The following is a 12,612-nucleotide window of genomic DNA, read 5'->3' on the forward strand; positions in this document are numbered from 1 at the left end:
CCCATTAAAAAGACTATCCCAGCAGAAAAAAGTGATAATAATGCTGGATTACATCCGTAACCTATTAATCCGCAGATCACTTAACTTTCAGGGGGTTTTCCCCAGCTGAAATAGGAAGTGCACATTTAAAACTATGTTCATGTAACATAGCTGAAGACATGCAAAAGTGACCATCTGTTGAAAACAATTTGGATGCCTGCAGAAATCATCTATACCAGTACAGCCGTACTTGGTTCACGAACGCCTTGTGAGTCGAATGTTTTGGCTCCCAAATGCTGCAAACCCGGAAGTGATTGTTCCGGTTTGCGAACATTCTTTGGAACCCGAACATCCGATTGGTTCGGGTTCTGCAGCTTCCGATTGGCTGCAGGAGCTTCCTTTCTGCAAGGTTAGTGCTCTCAGTTCCACCCCACCAGGTGAGAAGATCGTGCCTAGAACCCTAGCAGTGCCCCTCTCTCAGAGCGTCACACAAACACACAACAGGAACCCCCATGATGGTCCCACAAGTGGAAATGCCAGGACAGGGCACCCTTGATATGTGAGAAAGGGGAAGGAGGATTATCACTAAAAACAACGAGATGAGGATCAATTATCATTCTGTCCTCAAGAGGGCACCCTTCAGTTGTAAATATTACTTGGACAAAGATAAGTAACAGTTCCTCCATTCTTTTCTTTTCTTTTTAAATAAATAAATCAAAGAATTCTTTAGCTCTGACAGGTTTAAAATTAGGAGTGAATGATTTTAAGGAGGGCAAATGGGTCTAAATTACTAATGGTTTAAAATGGATTCTGTTGCCCTTAAAAATCGCTAGCACACAGCTTGCCTCTACAGATGTGCCTTTTACAAAAGAGGAATGAGCAAAGGACAGAGGAGCTGCTACTCACAAGAGCAGCTGGAAATCTGCTTTACGAGAAGCCATAAAAAAAGAAACTTGGAGGAACAGACTCTGGACATGTCCGGACAATAACTTTATTGCTGACCAATGCTGAATTGAAGTGGAATCCACCATCAGCTAATCTGCAGCGTTGACGCAGAAGAGCCGGCCCTACCTTTAGGCAGATGTCACGAGGGGGCAACAAATAGTGATCAAATGTATTAATATCATATTCTTACTGACCAAGAAGGGGAGTGGCATGTGTAGGATTTTGGGTGCCAAAGCAATCTGCTCTTGATTCTTTGTATGTACAGCATTTGCAGCGGAATCTCAGAGCAGCGGAATGACCCTTCTAATAGTCAGACAGCCTTCCGTGGTCACTAGGCATGCTCAGGCCCCAGTGGAAAACCAGTCCCGTATGCCTTGGAAAACCAGTTACTGGTAATAACAGGTGGGCTTTCCGAGAGGGTGGCGTGGTGCTGGTGCAGCAGCGGGCACAATCCAGCACTGCCACCAGCATACTCACAACCATGCTGCCCTCCCAGAAAGCAAGAGCAACTTATTAAGTTCTTATTAAGTTCTCTTTTTTGAGGAGGGGGGTTCTTCCTCTGAGGACATCTTCTCAATTTTTTTGTTTTGTTTTATACAGTGGTACCTCGGGTTACATATGCTTCAGGTTACATACACTTCAGGTTACAGACTCCGCTAACCCAGAAATGTTACCTTGGGTTAAGAACTTTGCTTCAGGATGAGAACAGAAATCATGCAGCGGTGGCGCAGCGGCAGCAGGAGGCTCCATTAGCTAAAGTGGTGTTTCAGGTTAAGAACAGTTTCAGGTTAAGAACGGACCTCCGGAACGAATTAAGTATGTAACCAGAGGTACCACTGTACTTTTGCAAATATTGGGGTCCCCTCCCAAAAATCCTGCTGATCACAGAATCGTAGAGTTGGAAGGGATCATCTATTCTAGTCCAACCCCCTGCAATGCAGGAATATACAGCTGTCCCATACAGGAATCAAACCTGCAACCTTGGCGTTATCAGCACCACGCTCTAACCAATTGAGCTATCCAGGCTTCCTGCTTGGCAGGTGCGTTTGGCTGCATAGGCACAGACACGCAGATTGCCGAGATCATTCCGATATTTTTTACTTGACACCCTTCTCCAAAATGTCTGAGGGCAACGTGCAAAAAGGCCAAGCAATGAAAATCAATTCATGTAATGCAGAAATGCAAGCTGGTTCCTGGCTAGAGGTGCCAAAGATGTCGGAAGTTGTTTAGTCGTTTAGTCGTGTCTGACTCTTCGTGACCCCATGGACCAGAGCACGCCAGGCACTCCTGTCTTCTACTGCCTCCCGGAGTTTGGTCAAACTCATGCTGGTAGTTTCAACAACACTGTCCAACCATCTTGTCCTCTGTCGTCCTCTTCTCCTTGTGTCCTCAATCTTTCCCAACATCAGGGTCTTTTCCAGGGAGTCTTCTCTTCTCATGAGGTGGCCAAGTATTGGAGCCTTAGCTTCAGGATCTGTCCTTCCAGTGAGCTGATTTCCTTCAGAATGGATAGGTTTGCAGTCCATGGGACTCTCAAGAGTCTCCTCCAGCACAATAATTCAAAATCATCAATTCTTCGGCGATCAGCCTTCTTTATGGTCCAGCTCTCACTTCCATACATCACTACTGGGAAAACCATAGCTTTAACTATATGCACCTTTGTTGGCAAGGTGATGTCTCTGCTTTTTAAGATGCTGTCTAGGTTTGTCATTGCTTTTCTCCCAAGAAGCAGGCGTTTTTTTAATTTCGTGGCTGCTGTCACCATATGCAGTGATCATGGAGCCCAAGAAAGTAAAATCTCTCACTGCCTCCATTTCTTCCCCTTCTATCTGCCAGGAGGTGATGGGACCAGTGGCCATGATCTTTGTTTTTTTGATGTCGGAAGTAGCCAATTCCATATCAGCAGTTTTCTACAATAAACCCTGAAAGAGTTGCTGAACTGCTCCAATCTGTTCGAATCACGCCGGGATCGACAGCTCTAAGATCGAACAAGATCTTCCCTCCGCAACTGAGTCAGTTTGAGGAAGATAAATGTCCTTATCTTACTCCTACATGAAAATGGGAGAAATGTGTGTTTTTTTCAATTCCAAGGGAAAATTTCAAAGTCGACTGATATGAACCTGTTAATGACGAAGCCTGGCATATGGATGTTTGCCTACAGCCTACAAGCTCCTTGAAAATGTAATGCACTTCCTTTTGTGGCACAGTGCCATTGGGGTGCTGTGAGCTTTCTATTCTGTTAAGAGTTAAGGGATGGAAGATTTGCAGAGTTCCATGCCTACGTCATTTTCAGATTTATCTCAGCTGCTGTGCATACCACATGATTCAGATGGATGATCAAATCTTCCAGCATGAAGCTCCAATGTGATCGGCTGAGCTAACTTCTGTTTCAACATGTGGTTCAATCGTGTGTAATAAAGTGCTTCTGGGTCTGTTTACTTTTGGGTGCCATCGGGTAAAATAATGTAAACAAGGCATTCAGGTATTGCAAGTGTGTTGTCGGCAGAAGGGCTTTTTATGCCTGAGATTTTCTGCAGAAAGTGAGGAATAGAGGGCGGCATTTTGATGCCAACAACATCGTGTGGACATTGCAAAAGAAGGGGGAAAGCTCAGATGCATGTGGAAGCAGCTGGCGCACAAGAAAACTGGAACATACTCTCCAACATTTCTCCCATGAAAATAGGGGCATCCCATTTCACAATGATGATTTTACTATGTATACCCCACACGTCTTACTGGGTTGCCTCAGCCACTCTGGGCAGCTTTCAACATATATAAAAACATAATAAAACATTAAACATTAAAAAAAAACCCACTTCCCTATACAGGGCTGCCTTCAGATATCTCAGGGGTTGGATAACTCCATACCCTCCAACATTTCTCCAGTGAAAATAGGGACGTCCTAAGGAAAAGCAGAGGGACACAGGTGGCACTGTGGGTTAAACCACAGAGCCTAGGACTTGCCGATCAGAAGGTTGGCGGTTCAAATCCCCATGACGGGGTGAGCTCCCGTTGCTCGGTCCCTGCTCCTGCCAACCTAGCAGTTCGAAAGCACATCAAACTGCAAGTAGATAAATAGGTACCACTCCGGCGGGAAGGTAAACGGCGCTTCCGTGTGCTGCTCTGCTTCGCCAGAAGCGGCTTAGTCATGCTGGCCACATGACCCGGAAGCTGTACGTCGGCTCCCTCGGCCAATAAAGCGAGATGAGCACCGCAACCCTAGAGTCGGTCACGACTGGACCTAATGGTCAGGGGTCCCTTTACTTTTTTAAGGAAAAGCAGGACATTCCAGGATCACATCAGAAACGGACTTTTCTAAATCAGGGACGTCCTTGGAAAATAGGGACACTTGGAAGGTCTGCTGAAAGCACCAAGAAGCCACAAGGTGGCGCACACCCAAGTACCATCGCGCTCCTTTCAAAGAGTAAAATAGGCAAGAAGCAGCTGCCTCTGTATGCCAGGACAAGCCGGCTTCAGGCTTCCAGAGAGAGGGGAGAGAATTTGCAAAGGGGTTAGCGCGCAACACATGCCCCTTCTTTGGCTTGCAAGCATGTTCTGCAAGGCCCCGCCGCTCCCCACTTAGAAATTTTGGATCTTCCCGCACGTCAGTTTATACCCGTAAAGATGCTCGTCAGCATCCAGTAGGTAGCGCTCCTCGTCCAGAATTACGCATGGGGGGGAAGGGGAAGAGAAACACCACGAGGATTCTAGGATGCCCGAATTTTAAAGCAGAAGAAAATAAACACCAGATCGTGATACGCGCGGTTGACTGGAAAGGGGAATTATGAGCAATGCAATGCACAGTCTGCGTGCCCAAGGGGGGAAAGTGGCGCAAGTCAGAAGGAGCTGGGCGCTTCTGGTCATTTGCGCCTCCCAGGCAGGAGCAAGCACAAACTTGATGACTCCGGATTGGCCTGGCCAAGCTGGCCACATGCCTAGGCCGCCGGGGCAGTGTCCCGCAATGTAGCGAAGCGTCTCGGAAGGGTTAAAACAAAGGAAGAATGGGGGCCCCTTTGGAGAAAAGGAGACGATCGCGTGCTTCGAAAGCCTCCAAATTCAATTGCACACTGGAAGCGTGCGCCAGTGGAGACATTCATCAGCAAGAACAGATTGGGCGACACAAGAGAGCCAGGCCATTGTGTGTGCCACCCCCCCTTCGCCGCCGCCTTCGGCCAAAAGCAAATCCGCGCCCCAGTGGCAGGTGGACAGTGCAGCAATGGGGAGAAAGCGCCGATTGTGTGCGCTCCAAACTGCCACACGCCAGACCTCGCCTATTGTGCGCCTCTCCATAGAAATGCAAACGAGCAGCGTGTGCCATCCACAATCTGCTCCGCGCAGCAGCTGATGAGGCAGGCGCAGGACGGGGCCCCCCCTCGCCCGGGTGAACTTTGCAGGACCCCTGCTTTGTGCCTTGTTTGCTGGCAGCCGGGCACGCTTGGAGAGGGGGGGGTCCGCTCTGCAGAAATGAAATGAAAATAATAAGGCCAAAGTCCTTTCAAGCAGATAGCGCGGGGCAGTCGCGAGCTGCAAAAGTAGAAACTCAGGGGGAGCGATTCCTAGAAACCACACTGGGGATGCATTTTCAGTAAAATGATTTTTTTTTTTTTTTTTTTTTGCGCACAAGTGGAGTTGCTGCGTTGCTTAAGCTCTCCTTGTTTCAACAGTTTGCAAAAAGCTTTAGATATGTATATATACACACCCCAGCAAAAAAAGATGCACATCTGAAGCAACACCCCCCAACCCCCTTTAAAAGATCAAGCACGCCGGCTCTGCAGTCTGCCTAGTAACATCACAACAAAAGCAGCAGTGGCAGATTTGAGGCATTGTAATCCCCCCCTCTCGCCCCGTCCCCCTCCACCCCACGGCTACGGTCTCCCTCTTTCTCCCCCCCCCCCCGTCTCCCACGTGGCCTCCTGGCACGAGCCGGCTTCTCCCCAGCGCCTGCTTAGCATAACAATACACCCCTAGCCTGGCCAATCAGCGCCGCCGAGATTCCAGCAGCTGCCGGCACAGAAGCTCCGCAGCGTATAAATAGGGCGCGCGGCGCTCCTGGCAGCTCACACTTCGCTGGGGACTTTAAGAGGGAGCAGAGATCGGAGAGCTTCGGTGCTTAGCTGTCTCTATTTTCCGATCGCTTTTCTTTTTTTTTCCCGGGAGAGATCTTTCAGCCGCCGAGCAGAACCTTTTCCTTTGTGTGGATACTTTTTGGGTGCCTGGTTTTTGCTGCTGTTGAAACAGTTCTTGTTTGGGGCTTGCCGCTTTTTTGCCTGTCTCGGACCATTATGACTTTGGAGGAAATTCACGGGCAGGAGACGATGCCGGAAACTAGCGACAGGTAACTATCCGCCGGGCAGAGGCTCAGCCCGGGATGGGGAAGATGGGCGGGTGGTTGCGGCGGCTTATGATGGAAGGGTCTCGCGCGGAGGGAGGCGGGCGCGCGGGTTGGGTACCGCCGGATGGATGGATGGATGGAGGGCTGGGAATGCAAGCCAGGAAAGGTTTCCCCGCGACTGACGGCACTTGCCCTCTTCTTGTCGTTTGCAGTAGCTCTAGCAGCGCCGCCACCGGCAACCGGATGCAGAAGGCCGGCAAAGCTTTGCAGGAGCTGCTGGTCTCGTCGCAGCGCCGCGGCTGCCTCACCGCGGGCGTCTACGAATCCGCAAAACTGATGAATGTGTAAGTATCTAGGCATTTGCACCGCGCCTGTTGTTTTGCATGCCTTGCGCAACACCAGGAAAAGGGAGGGAATCCGGGCGGGAAGAAGAGAGTGCAGAAAGTGCACAGCTCTAAGCTTTATTTTTTTTTGCAAGAATCTCCGCTTTTAAAGTGGCTAATCGCAAGCTCTCCTCCTTCCCTCTCTCTGCAGTGATCCCGACACGGTCGCTTTCTGCGTGCTGGCCGCGGACGAGGAAGACGAGGGCGACATCGCCCTGCAGATCCATTTCACTCTCATCCAAGCCTTTTGCTGCGAGAACGACATCGACATTGTGCGCGTGAACGACATCCAGAAGCTGGCCGCGATTGTGGGCGCCAGCGAGGAGGGCGGGGAGCCCAGAGACCTCCACTGCATCCTCATCACGGTGAGTTTTCAGCGCCATGTAAGGGGCAAGCCCCACTTTTATTCTGCGCAGTGCCATAGCATGCCATGCCTGTCTTTAACACTTGGGCATCGGGCAGGATTTTCTCCTGTGAATCTCTTTGAGGCAGCACATTTGTTAGCAAAATAGTGCCAGAGCAACCTTAGGCCAGCAAATAGCTGCCACTGACATGATTTAAGTGCTTCTGCCGGTGGCCCATTCCCAAGGAAGCACATCTCCTAAAGTGTGTTTCGTTGGTACCTCAGGAATTAGTAGCCCTGTTGTGGCAATTTTGGACATATATATAGCCTGCTTTGTTTTCCATAGCAGTGAGCAGATTTAGTTTCCTGCTGTATTGTGTTTTGGACTGTGATTTTCACTCATGTATCTTTGTTCTCTTTATTGCAGAATCCTAATGAGGATGCCTGGAAAGACCCAGCCTTAGACAAGCTGAACTTGTTTTGCGAAGAGAGTCGAAATGTCAACGACTGGGTGCCCAACATCACCCTGCCCGAGTGATGGTGACAGTGTTGACGTAGCCGGTGCACAGGAGAGGTTGAAACCTTTTTGTTGCATTATCACCTTGGAGCTCCACATCTGGGCAACCCAGCGAGTGGCTGATTCTGGAGATTAGCCCGGTCAACAGCTTGGATTAAGTCGCTCAGACACAGCACGTGGTGGATTCTTGTGGGGAGAAAAAAAAAAGAGAGAGAAGCAAAGGCGAGTGGATTGTACCAGCAGTGAGTCTCTCCGCTATGTTGCAGCGCTGGAGAAGCTGGCATATCTGTGGAGCTGAAGAAGAACTGCAGTTTTTATTTTAGGAGCAGAAGAAAAGAGTGGGGAAAAAAAAAACTGTGGCAGGTTTCCAGGTCAGGTGGAATGTTCATGTTAGAAAGCCAGAGTGAAAGTTGAAAACTGGACATAGGTGAAAGGGCAGGAATGGACACAGTATTGTAACAAGAAACTGCTGGTGGGGGGCATCCAGCCCCTTCCCCAAGAGACTGGACTCTTAAAAGACATTGGTACGATTGCATTTCTGCAGAGATTTTGATGCAGATTGAGCTACCGGAGGAGGTCTTTTGGACTATATTCTGCATTGATAACCAATCTTGCAATAATTCTTTTAAACTGAAATTCATGCTGCTATTGAAATTCTTAACACATTTGTAATAAATTTTTTGATAACCAACTTTCGTGTGGTGGTGGTCTTGCTTGCCAGCTGGTGGGGGAAGAATCCAAAACAACAGTCAGTGGAGTAAAATATAGAAATGGGCTGTAAACAGAATGCGGAGAGGGCTGTTTAAGTCATCTTAAAGGTACTGCAGAGAAGCAATGCTTGGGTCACAATCTTAACACACAGTTACGTGCACTTAAAGTGGACTTAAGCACAGTTGCCTGGGTTTTTTACAGTTGTGTGGGGCTTTATCTACAACATGTGCCTGGAAAAGCACTTAACGGTTGATGTGTATGCCATAGAAATCAACACACTTCCCTGGGCTGCCTTTCTGTGGTTTACGCAAGTTTGTCATTAAAAAGATGCATATGGTTTAGCTTGAGTAGGTAAAAGTAAAAATTTACTGGTCAAAACTACAATGCGAGTGGCCCACTGATCTCTTATCAGCTGAAAATATCTGAACCGCTGATGATGGCTGGACAAAAGGGTATATGACTTCTATTTGAAATGACTTGACCTCTCACCCAACCCATGGCAACAGCTGTTTATCGCAACAGCTTGCAAGACTGAAGAGCTGCATGTTTAATAAGCTCTGTTCTGGGCAATGGTCTTTTGTCATGCACTTAAAAAGACACAGCACATGTTCCTAGGCAGCTGAATATTTAAAAGCTGAAATAATAAAAACCACAAAAATAGTTGTACAGTTTCAGATGCTTAGCATTGGTATCAAAGCTACTTGCCTCTAACATTCAGCTGCGATGATTAAAAGTTTTGGGAGAAACTATGTATTTCACGAGCCACTGTTACATTTTGTTCAGTCACTTTCTACCCTGTACAAGTCTAGATTTTTTTCTTTTTCTTTTTAAGATCCAGACTTTTCAGCCTCAAACCCCAGACACAATTGCATTGGAAATATGCAGATGGAGTGCCAATAGCTTGCATCTGCCTCAAGCTGTCGGCTTCTTGTCTGTCTGCCATATGCTGGAACAAAAGAAGCTGTCATTTCAGTTTCCCAATTGTCTACATGCACTATTTCAATGAATAAAACAGTGGGGGTTTTTTTCCTCTCTAAAGGAAGGGGGAAAATGTTGCTAAAAGTAGTCTGTGTGGTCACTCGGATTTCTGGCAAAAAAGTAGCCAGTTTGCATTTCACCTTGGTTTTGAATCGGACAGCCACATTTGTCTGCAATAATTCATTTGTTTTAAAGTCCTGCTGCAGAAGCAAAAGAACAGCCAAGTGGCAGCGTTAAGAACATTGTCGAAGGCATAAGTGGCATTAGATGCCTGTAAGGGCACTGGTAGCACACAAGTTGCCTTTTTAGTTCCACACCCAGTCCAGGACGAGAACACTGTGATACAGGCATCTGAGACATTATGATATCACCTGCTGCCCATGCCTTTGTTTAGTGCTCAGAGCTGAAAGGCTGGTTGCATTTTGGAACAAAGATAACTTGCTGCCCAGCCAATGGAATTTGAAACATTCTGTTTCTAAGCGTGGTCATGTGAATGACATTCCATAGTTCCTCTTGGTATTTGCTTTAACTGTATAAGGTATGGCAGAGGCAGAAGGCACTGACCATGCAAAACCTTTCAGTGTTGCTGTTGACACAACAAGAGTTGGCTACGGCTTCATCATACACACAACAACTTATAGGCAAAAGTCGGTTGTGTAAACGCATTCTGCTGTACTTGCTACTGAAGCTATGCCATACGAACGATGTGTGATGGCAACAGGAGTTATTTACATCAGTGAAATAACTTTGCTGTAATGAAATCTCTGTTGATAATTGACACAAGTGCTCAAGCTACGTCGTAATCAACTATTACTGAGTCAAGTTTTCTGTGCAGAGCTTTCATACCCTCCAACATTTCTCCGATGAAAATAGGGACATCCTAAGGAAAAGTGGGACATTCCAGGATCAAATCAGAAACCGGGACAGCTTCTCTAAATCTGGGATGTCCCTGGAAAATAGGGACCTTTGGAGGGTCTGAGCTTCGTGTCAACGGCTATGCAGTGGTACCTCGGGTTACATACGCTTCAGGTTACATACGCTTCAGGTTACAGACTCCGCTAACCCAGAAATAGTACCTCGGGTTAAGAACTTTGCTTCAGGATGAGAACAGAAATTGTGCTCTGGCAGTGCGGCGACAGCAGGAGGCCCCATTAGCTAAAGTGGTGCTTCAGGTTAAGTATAGTTTCAGGTCCCTCTGGAACGAATTAAGTACTTAACCTGAGGTACCACTGTATTCGAAAATGACAGAGGTTGAGGCTTGAAATCATTTGAAAGCCTTTTCTGCTAAGTACCAGGTATTTCCTGGGCTTATGGTTCATTTTGGAATAAACGTGCTTAAGATTGCATTCGATTCATTAGTTTAGGCCATGCATTAGGTGTTAGATGGAGAGTATTCTGTGCAAAGAAGTCCTCTTTGCATTTTCAAGCAATGTGCGGAGCTCTCTTTCTCAGGAACCTTGCACGTTTCACCTGATCAGTTCTTCAGCCAAGGACCATATGAAAACAAGGCAGTATTCCGGGCTATCCTAGAATAACTTTTCTGCAAAGCATGGGCTATAAGCTATGACCTCGAATAACTTAATAAACGGCTGAGCCGATAAGATGGAAGCAAGTCTTTAAAACAAAGCAGGCATATTGTATTATAATCAGAGAACTAACTTGCCCAGTTTGTCCAAATTGTTGTGTACACAAGTTATAGTTGTCAAGAGAAAAGTTACACTTCATTCTTCTAAGCAGGAAAGCAAAACAACATTCCAGGCACTATTTGCCCCGAAGTGACATTGTTTCAGCCACATTGTAAGATGCCCTGTAAAAGAGGTCAGAGAATGACGCAAAATCAGACCAATGTTTTATTTTATTTTTTTACAGGCAGCTCACTCCAAATTTTACTCGCACCCTAATCCTATGATACACTTGCTTGTTCAGAATTCCAGATAATGGTATGAAGGAGCCTTCTGTAGTGCTGTCTCTGAAGTTCATCAGATCTCTCCTGCTTCCCAGATTTCCGCACTCCAGGTCAATAGGAGTATAGCATCTAGATCAAGGGAAGTAATAGTGCCACTGTATTCTGCTCTGGTCAGACCTCACCTGGAGTACTGTGTCCAGTTCTGGGCACCACAGTTCAAGAAGGACACTGACAAACTGGAACGTGTCCAGAGGAGGGCAACCAAAATGGTCAAAGGCCTGGAAACGATGCCTTATGAGGAACGGCTAAGGGAGCTGGGCATGTTTAGCCTGGAGAAGAGGAGGTTAAGGGGTGATATGATAGCCATGTTCAAATATATAAAAGGATGTCACATAGAGGAGGGAGAAAGGTTGTTTTTTGCTGCTCCAGAGAAGCGGACACGGAGCAATGGATCCAAACTACAAGAAAGAAGATTCCACCTAAACATTAGGAAGAACTTCCTGACAGTGAGAGCTGTTCGACAGTGGAATTTGCTGCAAAGGAGTGTGGCGGAGTCTCCTTCTTTGGAGGTCTTTAAGCAGAGGCTTGACAACCATATGTCAGGAGTGCTCTGATGGTGTTTCCTGCTTGGCAGGGGGTTGGACTCGATGGCCCTTGTGGTCTCTTCCAACTCTATGATTCTATGATTCTATGATTCTTACCCTGGGTCTTCTCTAGAAAAAATGCCCCAAACCGCATGTGTCAGTTGTAATAGTGACAATCTCTGCAGATGATCTGTGTTGGGGTGTCATCTTGATTTGGGGACGGTGGCTATTGCTTTTGTAACCTTTAAAGCCCTAAACGGCCTTGGCCCAGTATACCTGAAGGAGCGTCTCCACCCCCATCGTTCAGCCCGGAAACTGAGGTCCAGTGTCTACATTCTTCTGGCGGTTCCCTCACTGCGAGAAGTGAGGTTACAGGGAACCAGGCAGAGGGCCTTCTCGGTGGTGGCACCCGCCCTGTGGAACGCCCTCCCATCAGATGTCAAGGAAAGAAACAACTACAGTCATACCTCGGGTTACAGACGCTTCAGGTTGTGTTTTTTTGGGTTACAGACCGCTGAAACCCGGAAGTACCGGAATGGGTTACTTCTGGGTTTCGGTGGCTGCGCATGCACAGACGCGCCGAATCGCAACCCACGTGTGCACAGACACGCTGCTGCAGGTTGTGAACGCTGCAGGTTGTGAACGTGCATCCCACACGGATCAGGTTTGCAACCCGAACGTCCACTGTATCTGACTTTTAGAAGACATCTGAAGGCAGCCCTGTTTAGGGAAGTTTTTAACATTTGATGTTTTATTGTGTTTTTAATACTTTGTTGAGAGCTGCCCACAGTGGCTGGGGAGGCCCGGCCAGATGAGTGGGGTATAAGTAAATAATAATAATAATAATAATAATAATAATAATAATAATAATAATAATAATAATTTCAACTTAATGTCTATGCCATGCTGGCTTTCACACTCACATACTATAGAA

At 47.2% G+C, this 12,612-nt stretch overlaps 1 protein-coding gene and 1 long non-coding RNA gene across 2 annotated transcripts in view; one reads left to right on the forward strand and one right to left on the reverse strand.

The window, feature by feature from the left end:
* LOC309352202 overlaps window positions 1-11,984 on the reverse strand; it is a 206,979-nt gene extending 194,995 nt beyond the window's left edge. The window contains exon 1 of the long non-coding RNA XR_014161126.1: window positions 11,955-11,984. This is a non-coding gene — a long non-coding RNA (uncharacterized lncRNA). The remainder of the gene's footprint in view (window positions 1-11,954) is intronic.
* On the forward strand, window positions 5,967-8,190 carry GADD45G (growth arrest and DNA damage inducible gamma). Its single transcript, XM_081881135.1, has 4 exons — window positions 5,967-6,259; window positions 6,469-6,600; window positions 6,791-7,004; window positions 7,410-8,190. The coding sequence occupies exons 1-4, from the start codon at window positions 6,207-6,209 to the stop codon at window positions 7,518-7,520; spliced, it is 510 nt and encodes a 169-aa protein (XP_081737261.1). The 5' UTR covers window positions 5,967-6,206; the 3' UTR covers window positions 7,521-8,190.
* Window positions 11,985-12,612: the final 628 nt, after the last annotated feature.

The sequence above is a fragment of the Podarcis erhardii genome (assembly GCF_964252035.2).
Source record: "Podarcis erhardii genome assembly, chromosome: 11".
Lineage (NCBI taxonomy): Eukaryota > Metazoa > Chordata > Lepidosauria > Squamata > Lacertidae > Podarcis > Podarcis erhardii.